Here is an 18,088-nt window from a genome sequence, read left to right as displayed (position 1 = left end):
AAAAGTACGAATAAATAAAAACTACCATACATAAGTAATAGAACAAGTGCTAGCGTAAGTGAAACACAAGTTCAGAGCAGAAAGCCTAAAGTAGTCCAAACTAAAATGACGCTACAACAGTACACCCAAAGGTGGCCTTACTCTGGTGATCGTCTGTTAAAAATGCCGAAAAAGCCCTCTGGGAAACCACCGAACCTGCTAGGTAGCTAGAACCTGGAGGGGCGCAAAACAAAAGCGTGAGTGGGCAAAAACAAAGCTTTTCGAAAACCATTTCAAAAACAATTTTCTAACCCCTCGCCGTAAAACCTGTATACTTCCCAGAAAATAAACATGTGTACGTATATATAGATATGCCAATCATGCCTAAGAATATGCCATGTCGGAACCTCAGAATGAAATGCAAGTACTCAGGTATAAATCACATCAATAATACATAATCTGGCAGCCGGAGTCACCTAACGTGACCTGTACGGCTGCATCTAGAGCTCAGATCTCAATCACAATAACTAAACCTGCCCACGAGTCGGAACCACCTAACGTGGTCTATACGACAGGCCTGGGTGTAATACATATAAACGCTCTAGTGCTACGATCACGTGAAGGCTGTGCGAATAATCGCGGGTCACCTACGAGTCGGAACCACCTAAAGTGGTCTGTACGACAGGACTGTGCACCTAACTTGGATCCAAGCTGAGCGTGTGGTACGGGAGGTGAACAACACGTGAAGGACTGTGCCCTACTCTGGGCGGGAGCACTAACACCGGGGGTGCAGGTTATGAGCTCTCTAAGTATCTCAAATCACCATTTAAAAGTAAACACGAATAACACTTACCTGGCACTTGCCTGTGCGTCCACAGCACCAAATATGCATATGTATATAAATATATACGCCCAATAATGCAACTAATAAAGCATAAATAACGATAATATAATGCGTGGCTTATAACTAACAAACATTTAAATCAATTCTGGGAAAATATAAGTATATAGGTATATACGGAAAACCAAAAGCCCACTAACTGATAAGTGGAAGGGTCGTAGTCCCCCTGCCTCGAGTGACCACGCTCGTCCTCGGGATATGTCTCACCTATATGCGAAATAACTATAAAAACGTTAATTTGAAAGCACATAACCAAACTTTCGAAATAACTTCTCATACATTGCTCAAATGGGGCGTATGAATACACCAACGTGATCTACTCAACCTCACGAACATCCACAAATTTTTAAAATAATTTTTTACCGCCGCACACGCCAGCTACGCGCAGGCACGCTGACGGCGTCAAGTGACGCCGTAGGGAATATTCCGTTAACCCTAACGGTTTCCATCAACGGTCAGGAATATTCCGTCAAATTTGACGGAATATTTCGTCTTCTTCCCCGGCGAGCCTCCGACGACGTCGCCGGCGCCAGAAAACTGGAAACTTTTTAAAACGTCCTAACTCCTTCGTTTTTCAACCAAATTCCACGATTTTGGTACCAAAATGAAGCCTAGAACTAGAGGAACACAACCATACAACTTTTAAGGGTTAAAAACCACGAAATCTCACCTAAAAATTCAACCCAACTCCAGCCAACTTCGAAACTAGTGATCCCGACGTCCAATTCCTTCAAACGAACCACTCCGAGCCTCCTCAGGACCTCACCAAGCTACCTACAAGCTTGAAATTCCCTAAAACGTGAGAAATCACGTGTGCATGAATAGTACCGAAATCGGACATCGTCGAATCGACGTGAAAACGATGGTGTTCTCACCTGGAAATGGTATGGTTGGACTCGTACGAGTCTCACGAGCTCGAATGTGTGCTTGGTTCCCTCGATCTGTGGAGGTTTAATGGGTTTTGGGTGTGTGTCCGTACGTATATGGTGAATAGGAAGGGAAATAGGGCTCGGGACAATCATAGGGAAAGGGACAGAAAGGTTTTGGTGTCTTCTGTCAGAATTATGCCGCCTCGTCGGGAACCACGTCGCTCTGCTGAGCCTAGTTTCCCCGATATTGCTCAGCTGGGGGAAGCTATTGCTACAGCTATTCAGTCGGCGATCCGCCCTCCCCAGAGGACTCCTCTGGAGACTATGTATAATTTGAAGTTGGATAAGTTCGAAGGTAATGAAGGTCATGAGGGTGCAGAGTGATGGTTAGAGCACATTGAGAAGACTTTTCGTGTTCTGAATAGTCAGGGGAATCTTCCTGTTGAGAAGTGGGTAGAGACGACCTCGTGGTTTTTGGGTTCGGAGTCTGCAGCTTGGTGGGAGCAGGAACTTCGTCGTTTGACTCCAGCTGAGAAGACTAATTGGGATGTTTTCATAAATTTATTCAAGAGAAGGTTTATGTCCCCTGAGTACATTGATCGTAAGAAGCAGGAATTTACTGAATTGAAATAGCGGAAGTTGACAGCGAATGAGTACTATCGGAAGTTCACTGATTTGTCTCGCTATCACCCTGAGATTGTTGGTAATCCGGCGGAGATGTTCGTCGTTTTCGCTTAGGCACTAAGAAGAAATGGCGTTCGATGGCGACCACTACTCATTGTAATACTTACCAGGACTTCTATGAGATTTTGCTGAGAGTTAAGGATTCAGAAAACATGTCGAGCGAGAGTGACGAGGAAGAGAAGGATGGTAATCAGAAGAAAGATGATAAGGGTAAAGGTCAAGCGTCGCTCGGGCCTCGTCGGACTCAGAATTTCAAGAGGGGTGGTACTAGTTCTAGCTCTTCCAACGATGGTTTCAATACCACTGGTCAGGGACGTGGAAGTAGGTTTGCTGATGGTGCTAGAGGCCAGAGACAGGGTGATGGTGGCCGAGGTAGGGCCCCACTTTACCGCAGGTGTAATAATCGGCACTTTGGTGAGTGTAGGCGTGGCAGCAGTGGTTGTTTTACTTGTGGGCAGATGGGACATCGGGCTGCGAATTGTCCCCAGAGTCAGCAGCAGAAGCCGCAGCAGACTTTCTTGCCGCCACCTGTGCCGATTCAGCAGATTCAGGGTCCGGGTAGTTACGGGCAGGCAGGTCGAGGTGGTGCCTATCACTATCAGGGTGATGTTGTTCCTTATGCCCCGGGACAGTATCAATATCCCCAGGACCCCTATTCTCAAGGTGGTTATCCTCCGTATTCTGGTGGCTATATGCCGTATCCCCCAGCTCCAGCAGGTGGTTCTCAGTGGTTTCAGGGAGGACAGTTTCAGCAGGGAGAGATCGCTTCGAGTAGTGTGGGGTCTTCGAGGCAGTTTGGTTAGCCCAGTCAGGGGCGTGGTACTCAGAGTCGTGGTGGTCAGACGAGCAGAGGTCGCGGTGGACGACAGCAGACCCAGGGGCGTATTCATAATATTTCACTGCAGGATGCTCAGAACAATCCGGATTTGATCATGGGTACGTTAAATATACTTGGTTATTTTGCTAGAGTATTAGTTGATTGTGGTGCTACACATTCTGTGATTTCTCATACATTTGCTCAAGTGACGCAACCTCGCCCCACACCTTTAGGGTATGATTTAGAGTTCGCTATGCCTAGAGGAGAGAGATGTATTGTAGATCGTGTGTATCCAGGGTGTCCAGTGATAGTGGAGAATGTTGTTATGCCAGCTGATCTTATCCCGTTAGATATTGTTGACTTTGATGTGATTCTGGGCACAGATTGGTTGCATTTCTATCGTGCCAATATTGATTGCTACGGGAAAGTAGTTACGTTCCATCGTCCTGAACTACCTGTGGTTACTTTTGTGGGTGAGCAGAGTAGGGTGAGACATGGCGTTGTCTCTGCTGTGCGAGTGACAAGATTGTTATCTAAAGGTTGCCAGGGGTACTTAGCTCACGTGGTATTAGATGAGGCTTCTCCTAGTAGAGTTGAGGATGTGAGGGTAGTCAGACACTTTCTTGATGTTTTCCCCGAGGATTTGTCTGGTTTACCACCAGATTGAGACATGGAGTTTACTATTGAGTTGCTTCCAGGTACGAATCCTATTTCCTTGACTCCATATCGTATGGCACCCGCTGAGTTAAGGGAATTGAAAGTTCAATTGCAGGAATTAGTGGATAAGGGTTTTATTCAACCTAGTACTTCACCGTGGGGAGCTCTAGTATTGTTTGTGAGGAAGAAAGACGGAACTTTGAGGCTATGTATTGATTATCGGCAATTGAATCGGGTGACGATTAAAAACCGTTATCCATTGCCACGTATCGATGATTTGTTTCATCAGCTTCGAGGTGCTTGTGTGTTCTCCAAGATTGATTTGAGGTCTGGATATTATCAGCTGAAGATTAGTAGGGATGATGTTCCTAAAACGGCGTTTAGGACTCGTTATGGTCATTACGAGTTTCTGGTTATGGCATTTGGTTTGACGAATGCACCAGCTGCTTTCATGGATTTGATGAACCGAGTATTCCAGCCATATTTGGATAGGTTTGTTATTTTTTTCATCGACGACATTCTGGTGCACTCGAAGTCTAAGGCGGAGCATGTTCGACATCTTACTTTGGTGTTGAAAAGGTTGAGGGAACACCAATTGTATGCTAAGTTTAGCAAGTGCCAATTTTGGTTAGACCAAATTGCGTTTTTGGGGCACATCATTTCTGCTCAGGGTATTTTGGTGGACCCTCAGAATGTGGCAGCTGTGGAGAATTGGGAGCAACCGCGAACCGTCACTGAGGTGAGGAGTTTCCTTGGTTTGGCGGGGTATTATCGGCGGTTCGTTAAGGATTTTTCGGTGATTGCTTTACCGCTGACGAGGTTAACGAGGAAGGATGTTAAATTTGAGTGGGATGATAAGTGTGAGCAGAGTTTCCAGCAGTTGAAGTATTGTCTCACTCATGCACCAGTTTTGGCACTCGCGGACGATAGTTGTGATTTCGAGGTTTATAGTGACGCTTCTTTGAATGGTCTGGGATGTGTGTTAATGCAACATGGTAGGGTGATTGCTTATGCTTCGCGACAGTTGAAACCTCATGAGTTGAATTACCCTACACATGATTTGGAGTTGGCCCCTATTATCTTTGCATTGAAGTTGTGGAGACACTACCTTTATGGAGAGAAATGTAGGATCTTTACAGATCACAAGAGTCTTCAATATCTTTTTACTCAGAAGGAACTTAATCTTCGTCAACGGAGGTGGATGGAGTTGCTCAGCGACTATGACTGTACGATTGATTATCACCCTGGTCGTGCAAATGTAGTTGCGGATGCACTTAGCAGGAAGTCTCAGGGCCGCATTAATGCGTTGTATGCGAGTCGTATTCCTCTTTTGGTGGACTTGCGTTCTACGGGAGTGAGGTTAGAAGCAGAAGATCGAGATGTGGCTTTACTTGCTAATTTTCAAGTTAGGCCAATTTTAGTTGATCGAGTACGTGAAGCCTAGGTGGCTGATAGGGAAACTCAGGAATTAGTTCAAGCTCGAGATCGAGGGAGGAGGAGAGACCTCAGAATTCGTGATTCGGATGGCATGTTAATGCAGGAGGGTAGGATGTTTGTGCCTAATAATTTGGATTTAAAGAAAGAAATTCTCGATGAAGCACATATCTCGGCTTATGCCATCCATCCAGGAGCTACTAAAATGTATCATACCATTCAACCATTTTATTATTGGCCGGGTATGAAAAGGGAGATAGCTGAGTATGTGAGTACGTGTGCTGTTTGTCAGCAAGTTAAAGCGGAAAGGAAGAAGCCGTTTGGGTTGTTGCAGCCGCTTCCCATTCCAGAGTGGAAATAGGAAAATATTACCATGGATTTTGTGTACAAGCTTCCGCGTACACATAATGGTTTTGACGGTATCTGGGTGATCGTTGATCGGCTCACTAAGTCGGCACATTTCATTCCAGTGAGGAAGAAGTATTCCTTGGGCCCTTTAGCGGAGTTGTTCATCTCGAAGATTGTGAAGTACCATGGTGTCCCTGTGAGTATTGTCTCGGATCATGATCCACGATTTACATCTAAGTTTTGGGTGGCTTTTCAGGAAGCTTTGGGTACGAGGCTCCTTTATAGTACGTCGTATCATCCTCAGACAGACGGACAGTCAGAGAGAACTATTCAGACTTTGGAGGATATGTTGCGAGCTTCGATGTTGCAGTTTGGTGATGCTTGGCACCAGCGGTTGAATTTGATGGAATTTGCCTATAATAATAGCTTTCATTCGAGTATTGGCATGGCGCCATTTGAGGCATTGTATGGTAGAGCTTGTCGCACACCGTTGCGTTGGTCAGAGGTTGGAGAAAGAGTCTTAGTGGGTCCAGAGATTGTTGAGGAGACTACTCAGAATGTTCAAGTAATCAAGTTTAACCTGAAAGCAGCCCAGGACAGGCAGAAGAGTTTAGCAGATGGGCATGCTACGGACAGAGCGTATGAAGTCGGAGATTGGGTATTTCTAAAGCTTTCACCGTGGAGAGGTGTTGTGCGGTTTGGGAAGAAAGGCAAGTTGAGTCCCAGGTACATCGGACCATACATGGTCACAGAACGGGTTGGTGAGGTAGCTTACAGGTTGGAGTTGCCTCCGGAGTTGGCTAGAGTGCATAACGTGTTTCACGTGTCCATGCTTCGACATTATGTTGCTGATCCATCTCATGTGATACCTCCACGGCCCTTGCAAATTAATCCAGACTTAGACTTATGATGAGGAACCAGCGACGATACTAGATTGGAAGGAAAAGGTTCTGAGGAACAAGACTGTGAACTTAGTGAAAGTTTTGTGGAGGAATCATTCCGTTGAAGAAGCTACGTGGGAAACGGAAGATCGGATGAGGGATTTGTATCCTAGATTGTTCCTTGGTCACCAGGGGTTGTGTTTGGTTGTTTTGAATTTCGGGACGAGATTCTATTAAGGTGGGTAGGTTGTGACAGCCCGTCCCGAAAATATCAAAAACGTACGCATGAAAAGACTATTTTGCCCCTAGTTCGATTTCATTACATTTATTGGTTGTTTTTGTGTTGTGTTGGCATGTTTTAGGCCACACACACTCCCACACCTGCACACCCTTCTGTCCCTTTCCCTGTCTCTGTCCCGAGCCCCTTTCCCTTCCAATTCACCATATACGTACGGACACACACCCAAAACCATCAAAACACCCACAGATCGAAGGAACCAAGCACACATTCGAGCTCGTGAGGCTCGTGAGGCTCGTACGAGTCCAACCATACCATTTCCAGGTAAGAACTCCAACGTTTTCACGTCGATTCGACGATGTCCGATTTGGGTACTATTCATGCACACTTGATTTCTCACGTTTTAGGAAATTCCAAGCTTGTAGGAAGCTTGGTGAGGTCCCAAGGAGGCTCGGAGTAGTTCGTTTGAAGGAATTGGACGTCGGGATCGTTGGTTTCGAAGTTGGCCGGAGTTGGATTGATTTTGCAGGTGAGATTTCGTGGTTTTTAGCCCTTAAAAGTTGTATGGTTGTGTTCCTCTAGTTCTAGGCTTCATTTTGGTACCAAAATCGTGGAATTTGGTTGAAAAACGAAGGAGTTAGGACATTTTAAAAATTTTCCAGTTTTCCGGCGCCAACGACGTCGCTGGAGGCTCACCGGGGAAGAAGACGGAATATTCCGTCAAATCTGACGGAATATTCCTGACGCCGTTGACGGAATCTGTCAAAACTGACGGAATATTCCCTACGGCGTCAGTTGACGCCGTCAGCGTGCCAGGCACGTGCCTGCGCGTGGCCGGCGCGTGGGGGCACATGCGACGGTGAAAATTTTTTCTAAAAATTTGTGGATGTTCGTGAGGTTGAGTAGATCACGTTGGTGTATTCATACACCCCATGTGAGCAATGTATGAGAAGTTATTTCGAAAGTTTGGTTATGTGTTTTAAAATTAACGTTTTTATAGTTATTTCGCATATAGGTGAGACATATCCCGAGGACGAGCGTGGTCACTCGAGGCAGGGGGCTACGACCCTTCTACTTATCAGTGAGTGGGCTTTTGGTTTTCCGTATATACCTATATACTTATATTTTCCCAGAAATTGAATTAAATGTTTATTAGTTATATGCCATGCATCATATTATCGTCATTTATGCATTATTAGTTGCATTATTGGGCGTATATATTTATATACATATGCATATTTGGTGCTGTGGACGCACAGGTAAGTGCCAGGTAAGTGTTATTCATGTTTACTTTTAAATGGTGATTCGAGATACTTAGAGAGCTCATAACCTGCACCCCCGGTGTTAGTGCTCCCGCCCAGAGTAGGGCACAGTCCTTCACGTGTTGTTCACCTCCCGCACCACACGCTCAGCTTGGATCCAAGTTAGGTGCACAGTCCCCTCTCTCCTGTTCTCCCTATCTGTCCCGAACCCTCTCTCTCTCTCTCCTTTTCCTATCCTTTTGTACGGACAACACCACAAACCCTTGAAACCTTCACAGATCGAGGAAACAAATTACATATTCGTGCTCGTGAGGTCCTTAGGAGTTCAACCGTACCCATTTTAGGTAAGGATACCTTCGTTTTCACGTCGAACTCGGGATCCCCCGATTTGGTCACTATTCATGCACACGTTAATTCTTGTGTTTTTGGGAATTTCAAGCTTGTAAGAAGCTTGGTGAGGTCCTTAGGAGCCTCGGGGTGGTTTGGTTGAAGGTTTTGGACATCGGGATCGTGAGTTGCAGGTTTGGCCGGAGTTGGTGGTGTTTTCCCAGCGAGATTCTGTGGGTTTTAGTGCTTGAAAGTGGTATGGATTTGTTCCTCTTGTTGTAAGCTTCATTTTGGTACCAATTTTATGAAACTTGGTTGAAAAATGTGTGAGATACGAAGCTTTGAAATTTTCTCGGTTTTACGGCGCCGGAGTTTGGCCGGAGAAGATGACGGAATATTCCATTAGTTTGGACGAAATATTCCTAACGGCATTAACGGAATCCGTCAGAGTTAACAGAATATTCCTGACGGCATTAACTAACGCCGTCAGTGTGCCAAACACGTGCCTGCACGTGGGCGGCGCGTGTGGCCTTGCCTTGGCTGGTGCGTGGGGGCGCGTGCGGCGTCGAAAAATTATTTTAAAAATATGGGGATGTTCGTGAGGTTGAGTAGATCACGTTGGTGTATTCATACACCCTATTTGAGCATTGTATGAGAAGTTATTTCGTAATGTTGGTTATGTGCTTTAATTAACGTATTTATAGTTGTTTCCAATATAGGTGAGACCTATCCAGAGGACGAGCACGGTCACTCGAGGCAAGGGGGTTACGACCCTTGTACATACCAATGAGTGGGCTTTTGGTTTTCCGTATATACCTATATACTTGTGTTTTTTTCCCAGAACGTGAAATGAAACGTTTATACGTTTATATGCCATGCGTTATGTTTGCCCATTTAATTATGCATTATTAGTCGCATAGGTAAGTGCCAGGTGAGTTATGATTTACGTTTATGTTCCGTAGTGATTTGAGATGCATAGAGAGCTCATAACCTGCACCCCCGATGTTAGTGCTCCCGCCCAGAGTTGGGCACAGGCCTTCACGTGATGTTCACCTCCCGCACCACACGCTCATCTTGGATCCAAGTTAGGTGCACAGTCCTATCATACAGACCACTTTAGGTGGTTCCGACTCGTAGGTGACCCACGATTATTCGCCCAGTCTTCACGTGATCGTAGCACTTAAGCGTACTTATTATACACCCAGTCCTGTCGTACAAACCACTTTAGGTGGTTCCGACTCGTGTGCAGGTATAGTTAGTGAGATGGAGATTTGAGCTCTAGATTCAGCCGTACAGGTCACGTTAGGTGACTCCGGCTGACAGATTACATGGCATTGATTTGACATTACCTGAGCACTTGCATTCTATTTAGAGGCATTTGACATGGCATATTTCTGAGCATGACTTATATATCTATGTATATATTATATTATATTTTCTGGGAAGTATACAGATTTTACGGCGAGGGGTGAGAACTTTGTTTATGAAATGGTTTTTGAAAAGCTTTGTTTTTGCCCACTCACGCTTTCTGTTTTGCGCCCCTCCAGGTTCTAGTTTGGCTAGCGCTTTTGGTGGCTCCCCAGAGGATTTTCCCCGCTTATCTGACAGATTATCACCAGTGTAGGACTACCTTTGGGTGTGTTTATTTAGTGTTGTTTCTCCGAGACTGCACTAGGTCTTCCGTGCTCTGAACTTTTGTTATCACACTTACGCTTGCACATGTATGTTATTTACCTTGTGTGTAGCTAGATTTGTATTTATTCGTACTTTTATTATTATTTATTAGCTTCTGTACTGTGCACTTGGTTACGTCACTTCCACGTGACGGCCAGCATGCCTTGATCTCGGTCGGGGTGTGTCATAGGTGGCTACCTATGATGGTATAATCCTTATCTTACCTTACTATACTTTATTTATGCTCTGTAATCAAGTGTGAAATGGGTTCCTTCCCGCTCACCAGCGCACTCTTATATTTAGGCACTTTTAGGTTTAAATTTATTCACATTTTCCACATCACTACACTTTATGGCTTCGTCACCTTCCAGGTGTCGGCCAACAAAGCTCGATTCGGAGTCCTAGTGGACATACCAGGTCAGGGTGTGTCAAAGAACTCCAAATATATCATGGCAGTTTCAATTCAACTTAAGGAAATTAAATTCGAAAATCAGGATAATCAAGGAACAAGGAATTTACCCTTCAAATCTCTGAATCCTTCATTCATAATCAGGTTCTCCAACTCTCAATTTCTTTGCCAAACAGTCCCTCTCCGATTTTTGTCTAAAGGAAGAAAAAATTTCTTCTAGAAGCTATGGAAGAGTTACCTCCTCCCCGTTTTTTTTGTTGCTTCTTTCCCCTTTTTCTTCCCCCTCATTTGTCTCATCCCTTTTTTTTCCCCCAGCCACAACCACACATGTGGCTTATCTCCACCAAGCCATTCCTCCAGCTAAATCTGGAGCTTTCCAGATTAGTGGTCAAATGACCATTTTACCCTTGCCTTTGATCGTTTATATCTCTTTCGTTATAACTCTGTTTCGTGAACGGTTTTCGCCTGTGCGCTTGTAGGGTCGTCCTCTATTCAAATATGTCAAGAAATATGATAAAATATATAAGGATAAAATACGTTCTCATATAATTACATTAAACCAACTAGGGGCATTTTCGTCATTTTCACTTATCGATAAATTTTACAACGTAAATTATAATAATTTCCGATTTTTTTTTTAAATTTCTCAATTAAATTTTCATAACCATAAATCGATTTATTTTCGATTTTCTCCACATTCATAATTATGAATATCTAATTTGTATATTTAAAATTTCAGGGTATTACACAGCACATCAGGAACTTGTAACTTGTGTTATTGGGGTTGGGATGTGTCCCACAACATCCATAGTGACAAACAACTTTTTCGTCGGAGGGTGATAACAACGATACCCTTTTTTATTTGAGACATACCCTACAAACACACACTGTAATGCTCGAGGTTCCAGTTCTACGTTGCTTATGGAGATGAACAAAGGTCACACATCCAAACACATGAGGTGGAAGATTGGGAATTGAAAGAGCATCAACATATAAGGAGAAAGCTTGGAGCGGTGTTTGAAAATCGACTGATTGGGATGGAATATGATTAATGAGATTTGGGGGAAAAGCTCTCACCTCAGCTGCGTATCTCATTAATTGTGTTCCATCCAAATCAATCGATTTTCAAACAGTTCTCCAAGCTCTCTCCTCATATGTTGATGCTCTTGAATAGTTCCTTATGATAGAGGCACCACAAGATTGGAAACTGTGGAACAAGGGTTGCTCCTTATATGAGGATACTCTTGCAGTGCCTCTTTCAAACACCGTTCCAGGCTCTCTCCTCATATGTGGATGCTCTTGCATATCTATGAGGAGGAGCATATCCATAAACTAGTTCAAAAGGAGTTAACTTAGAGGAGTGATAAGATGAGTTATAGCACCATTCAGCCCAAAGCAGCCACAAAGTCCATTTCTTAGGTTGAGAACTCACAAAACATCGAAGATAAATTTCAACCCACCTGTTGACCACTTTTGTCGGGCCATCACTTTGGGGGTGGTACCTTGAGCTCATGCACAGTTTTGAACCTTGAAGTTTAAAGAACTCCTTCCAAAAAGCATGCACGGTTTTGAACCTTGAAGTTTGAAGAACTTCTTCCAAAAAGCACTTGGAAACACAGGGTCTCTGTCACTAATAATTATAACTGGCATGCCCTGGAGTTTGAATATGTTAGCAATAAAAGAGTGTGCCACTGTAGTTGCTGTATATAGGTGTGCCAACGCAATAAAATGGGCATACTTACTCAACCTGTCAACCACAACCATGATTACAGATTTACCCTTGCTGAGAGGAAGGCCAACAATGAAATCCATGCTAATGTCAGTCCACACCTTCTCTAGAATGGGCAAAGGTTGCAATAACCCATGTGGGGAAATGGTTTCATACTTATTTTGCTAACAAGTATGACATTTATAGACATAGGTCTTGATATCACCCTTCATACGAGACCAGTAGAAACCCCTCTTTAGCCGTTGATAAGTCTTAAGCACGCCTTGATGTCTAGCAGCTAAAGTAGAGTGATGCTCCTCAAATAATTTCAATCTCCAATAGGACTGAAGGCTAATTACAATTTTAGACTTATACTTTAACAAGCCATTATCAAGATGGTAATGAACAAGTTTAGAAGTAGAAGTTGTAGAATTGGCAGGTGCTAGTAATTCTTGTTTCTTTTGTAGTATCCAATCATCCTTTTTATTGAACCTTCTCGGCTCATCGAGCCAACCAAAGTTGTGGATTGTCAACCATCCTGGATAGAGCATCAGCCGCCAAATTCTCAGATCCTCTTTTGTATTGAATCTCATAGTCGAAACCAAGAAGTTTTGACACCCATTTCTGCTGAAATTGAGTTTTTGCCCTCTGGCCAAGGAAATACTTCAAACTATTATGTTCTCTCTTAATAACAAAGTGTTTACCCTGAAGGCAATGATACCATTTCCTAAATGCATGCATAATAGCTATGAGTTCCTTTTCATAAGTGGATAGGGACTGGTTTCTGGGACCCAGAGCCTTACTAGAAAATGCAATAGGCCTTCCCTGCTATTGTAGCACTGCACCTATACCAAAATCTAAAGCATCACATTCAAGCTCAAAGGGTAAGGCAAGGACCTGAGGTGATGCCATGATAGACTTGAGTCTATGGAATGCTATGGTTGCTGCATTATCCTAGAGAAATTCATCTTTTTTGGTGAGTAGGTAAAGTGGCTGGCAGATTTTCCCATAGACTGGTACAAATTTGCGATAGTAACCTGTAAGCTCCAAGAACCCCCTTAATTCTTTAATAGTTTTGGGAATGGGCCAAGCAATAATATCTTGAATCTTGGAAGGATTTGCGTCAACATCATGACTAGACACAATATGCGCTAAGTACTCAATCTTGCTTTGGCCAAAAGCACACTTAGATTTTTTTACTTAGATTTTTTTAACAAAGAGCTAGGGTTGCCTCAAAAGCTCAAAAGTGAGGTGTAGGTGCTCTAAGTGGTCCTCCCAACTCTTGTTGTACGCGAGAATGCCATCAAAGAAGATGAAGACCAAAACCCTAAGATATGGCTTAAATATATCATTCATTAGGTTTTGGAAAGTAGTAGGTGCATTGGTGAGGCCAAATGGCATGACTAAAAACTCATAATGGCCTTCATGAGTTCGAAATGTTGTTTTCCCCACATTTGTAGGTTGCATCAGAATCTAGTGATAGCCAGACCTCAAATCCAATTTAGAAAAATATAGTGCCTTATAAAGTTCATCCAGTAAATCACCAATAAGCGGAATAGGATATTTGTCCGTAATAGTTAGGGAACTAAGCTCCCTATAATCCCTACATAGCCTCCAGGTGCCTTCCTTCTTCTTAACCAAGAGCACATGACAGGAAAAAGGACTGTGACTAGGCTGGACGAAACCTGAATCCAAGAGTTTCTTCACAACCTTTTCAATCTCAGTCCATTGAAGTGGACCATAGTGATATGGCCTGATATTAGGAACATGGGTACCAAGAATCAAGGGTATGTGATGATCATGGTCCCTATGTGGGGTCAGAGTTGAAGGAAGCACAAATATCTCTTCAAATTTGCCCAAGAGAGATTGCAACTCAATGAGCTGTGCAGGAGTAAGATTGGAAGCTTCCAGTTTCTGAGTTTCCATGGAGTATAACTACAAACCCAAACTGGAACTTAAGATTTCTCTATGCAAGTGCTGCAGGGAGATCTCTTGGATAAGAGGAGTAGGAATGGGACAATGGACCAGCTTTTAATGAACATTGGCCATGTCAAACTCCTCTTATGGTTGCAGTGCTATAAAAGGTACACTCACTGAGCTCCATAGTGAAGCATTCATGAGCAAGTTCCTCACCTACAATTTCCTTGGGATCATCAGGGTAAACCAAATCTAACATAAGAAGTTGTTTATGAGCACACTTATGGCCACAAGCCCATTTTTCATCACAATAAGATACAAAAGCTATGAAAACAACTGATGCTCAAATCCAACATGCAGGAGAGATTGAATACTCAAAAGTTATTTATGCGTATCATATGCCAACAATCAAGTTTTTTTATAAGCAGATCCACTACAAAATATTTGTAATCAATCAATTTCAACTTTGAGCGACAACTTCCAAGTTGACACACTCCAAGATGACTATAGCACAACTAAAGGCTCTAGTTTGCATAAGCAAGCAAAGATGTAGGACAGACTAATGGTATAATGTGCATCCGACATATTATATAGCACCCCACTTACATGACTTGAAGGGATTTACTTCTCACTTAGCAAATCTAGAGCAACACTGCCAAAGCTATAATCAACACCTTTTGGAGTGACTCTTCCCACAGTGTAAATAAACAACCAGTAAAGTCAGCATATCTCAAGCAGAAAAAGTTCTTTATGTATAGTAACATCAAAAATGATCAAACGGATGAGTAGTATTTATACTAGAAAAGTTATTACCATCTTAAATATTCAGGCCGAAACATGAAAGGCGAGGGTCACCATCCTACAAGTCCATCACCCTAAAAAATGGTAATGGACACGGACATGACTGAAATTACAAAAAATTTCAACTAAGATGATCAAATTTGAAAAAGGAATACCTCGTCAAAGAGAACCCTATAAGCATTCAAATCATGGTATAACGGACAACCCTTAGTACTACAATAATCTAAAACTTTAGCTACATAAATAGCCACTCTTAAACGCGTGGTCCACTCAACGGTTTGATTCTCCTTTTATGAAAAAGCAATGACCAAAAATTAATCCTCAACAAATACAGCCACTAATTCTCAATTTGGAGGAACAAAACTTGAACATGATAATTGATTGCTTATGCAAATCTTGAGAAATTAGCAGTATGAAGACAAGCATAGTACATACACACTAGATAGAAGACCACACTATAAAGTAAACACCACACCGCCGCCATGACTTCTCCAAATGAAGGGCAATGTTAAACATCATCTAGGATAAGCAATACTACCAGGTAAGATTGATTGCCTAACCGTTTCGTGTTAAAGAAAACTAATGTCAACGGCACCTTGCATTTCATTGATTGTTTAAAAACTATATATTTGGAGGTACTTCACAAAAGGTTCATCAAAAAGTCTTAGAAGCTAAGATAAAAAGTAGCATTCTTGATACAACAGCTACAGCCAAAGACGACAAAGCAAAAAAACAAAGGATTTTGTTTGACATACAGTGTAACAAATGCTTAGCTAAAGTATCAGTAGGCATGTACTCGGTAACTAGCAGCCTTTCACCCCCTATCACGACAATACCCAATCAAATTTGGATATCAAGATTATGATATCCTTAAGAGTTTGAAGTACAAAATCATATTGTATTCAGTTAGCTATGCTATAAAATGCATAACAATGATAGGACGTATCCAACTGGAATAAAGAATTACCTGCAACCTAACACCACCGTGTTTCCTCCAAGTCTAATCAGATATTTCTACCTTCCCCATAAGTAAACAGTATATATTTAGTGGATCCCAAATTGTGGAAATAAACTGTTTTGACGGAAGCTTTTCATTAAATCACCAACTTGTATGGTTTGCCCTGCCGGCAGATAACAAGCACATGAATTATAAGTTATTCAAACCTTCCCCCCTACAATTAGTCCATGCTCATGCATCAAAATACACAAAAAAAAAATATTATAGGGACTATTATCATTGAAAAACTTGAAGGTAGAATCTAAATAGATTATTGAACTGATAACTTGTTCTTTCCATACTAACTGGAATTATAAGTTAGTATCATTTGTTCAAATAAACAAAGACATCTACCGAATTTTTGAAATGCCTCTGTCCATATATCAGGATTTTAAAATCAATACAATGACTTCAAATACAAGTTTCTTTATTTTGAGTTCTTCGTAGACACTATAACCAATATCAGGATCTTGACTAAAAATCAATACACTTGTAAGCAAACAACAACTCAGGATAGAATATAAGAGGGAAGAATCTAAATACTGAGCAAAAAACTTCACACCTTGGGCAGCCATTTTTGTCAAAATGTACCACATATCAAGAGAATTCGCCATTCCTCAAAGGTCCCAGAAAAATAACCCAACAACCCACAAGTACAGATAAATCACGAAGAAAACAGTTCATATGAAAATTCAGGAATTTATACAATAATCCATCAGAAATTTCCGTAAAATTTCACCAACACAGACGCCAAAATTCCCAAATAACACTAAATCCAAAACAAACCCACAAAAATTCAATCAACGAAATAAACAAAAGAGGAGCACTTCCAGAAGAAAACCGAAATCCGTTACCTCAGCGGAAAGTTACCAGCATTGACGCCGGTCGTGGCGCCACCTTGGCGCCAATTGATGAGGCGAAGAGCGTCGAACAGTCTGTCAGATCCTCCCCTTGCAGCTCTCTGTGGCTCATCTTCATCACGAACCCAAAGAGCTTGAAGAGTAATTTCGCCACCGCCTTCCCCTCGAACAGCGAGTTGAGCAGCCCGAGGACAACGAAGAGAACAACGGCGCCGGACTTGAACTTGAAGAGCGACAAATCACGACTCGATTCCTTGAGGGTGCGAAACAGTAAGACGCGAGCAAGGAACGCCTGGGAGAAATGAGAGATGATGGAGAACGTGAGAATATTTGAACACAGGCAAACTATTAACACAAGTAGGCGTGCATTAAAAAACAATTCTAAAAATCCATGACTTTCAAAACCTAATGAATGTTGAAACACAAGGCTCTTTAATAACATTAAAGAGAAGAAAGGATTCTGAGATTCATACCCTTGAAGCTCTTCCTTGTTTTCACAAGGTTATCACCCATGTGAGGGCCTTTGTTCCACTTCATTTGCTCCATAGATTTGACTCCTTTGCTTCTTGAAGCCTAGATGAAAAGATTCTCCAAGCACCAAAATGATGGTTCCTCTAAGTCTCCACACCAAGGTAGAGATATGAAGACAAGATGGAAGACTAAAGGGAAGCTTTAGATGCTAGTTAAACTCCCCTATAGGGCCGGCCTTTTTGAGAGAGAAGAGGAGAGAAAGTGCCTCCAAACTGGAGTGGAAGGCAGTGTTTTTCCAGCGCAATTAAGGCATTAATCAGATGATTTATGTGTATTTCCCAATGAGAGGCAATATGGTAATATTGCACTCTCGAAAATTTATTACTTTCTTATCGAGACAACAGTGAGTTGTTTGTATTGCGGGCTGTAGATTGTATTATCAATAGCTTATTCGTTGGGTTCGTTAAGCAAGTGGATAAGTAGACTGTTTACTTTAGTATATTTATTTATTTATTGTTTGGGCTTGTGTAACATCCCACATCGCCCAGGGGAGTGATCCTTATATGTATATTCTCATCTCTACCTAGCACGAGGCCTTTTGGGAGCTCACTGGCTTCGAGTTCCGTAGGAACTCCGAAGTTAAGCGAGAAGGGGGCTAGAGCAATCCCATGATGGGTGACCCACTGGGAAGTTGCTCGTGAGTTCCCAAAAACAAAACCGTGAGGGAATGGTAAGCCCAAAGGGGACAATATCGTGCTACGGTGGTGGAGCGGGCCCGGGAAATGATTTGCCCCGGGCCTGGATGTGACAGTTTGACCCAAAGATACTACACACATATTCTCGGAGTACTTAAC

General features: G+C 42.6%; 1 protein-coding gene across 3 annotated transcripts; it reads right to left on the bottom strand.

The window, feature by feature from the left end:
• Positions 1–141: 141 nt before the first annotated feature.
• LOC125473263 lies at positions 142–17,500 on the bottom strand. Of its 3 annotated transcripts, XM_048575844.1 has the most exons (3): positions 17,237–17,500; positions 16,758–17,108; positions 142–213 (listed from the first exon to the last, which is right to left on the bottom strand). In XM_048575844.1, exons 1-2 carry the CDS (start codon positions 17,307–17,309, stop codon positions 16,759–16,761), a joined length of 423 nt encoding a protein of 140 aa, XP_048431801.1. In that variant the 5' UTR covers positions 17,310–17,500; the 3' UTR covers positions 142–213; position 16,758. The 3 variants fall into 3 exon arrangements, 2 of the variants coding, with proteins under 2 accessions (XP_048431801.1, XP_048431800.1); XR_007255138.1 differs by lacking the exon at positions 142–213 and having other exon boundaries at positions 16,444–17,055; XM_048575843.1 differs by lacking the exon at positions 142–213 and having other exon boundaries at positions 16,444–17,108.
• Positions 17,501–18,088: the final 588 nt, after the last annotated feature.

Source organism: the organism of the source record quoted next, unplaced genomic scaffold, assembly GCF_019419815.1.
Source record: "Pyrus x bretschneideri cultivar Hongxiangsu unplaced genomic scaffold, Pyrus_bretschneideri_v1 Contig80, whole genome shotgun sequence".
Taxonomy (NCBI): domain Eukaryota; kingdom Viridiplantae; phylum Streptophyta; class Magnoliopsida; order Rosales; family Rosaceae; genus Pyrus; species Pyrus x bretschneideri.
Note: the sequence above shows the minus strand (reverse complement) of the source record. Positions and strands in the feature narration are given on the sequence as shown.

Excerpts from the sequence above, each read along its gene's own strand:
- LOC125473263 (XM_048575844.1), bottom strand. The coding sequence starts at position 17,309 with ATGGAGCAAATGAAGTGGAACAAAGGCCCTCACATGGGTGATAACCTT. Across the intron at positions 17,109-17,236 it reads AACAAGGAAGAGCTTCAAGG|TTTGCCTGTGTTCAAATATT; the intron begins GTATGAATCTCA and ends TTGTGTTAATAG.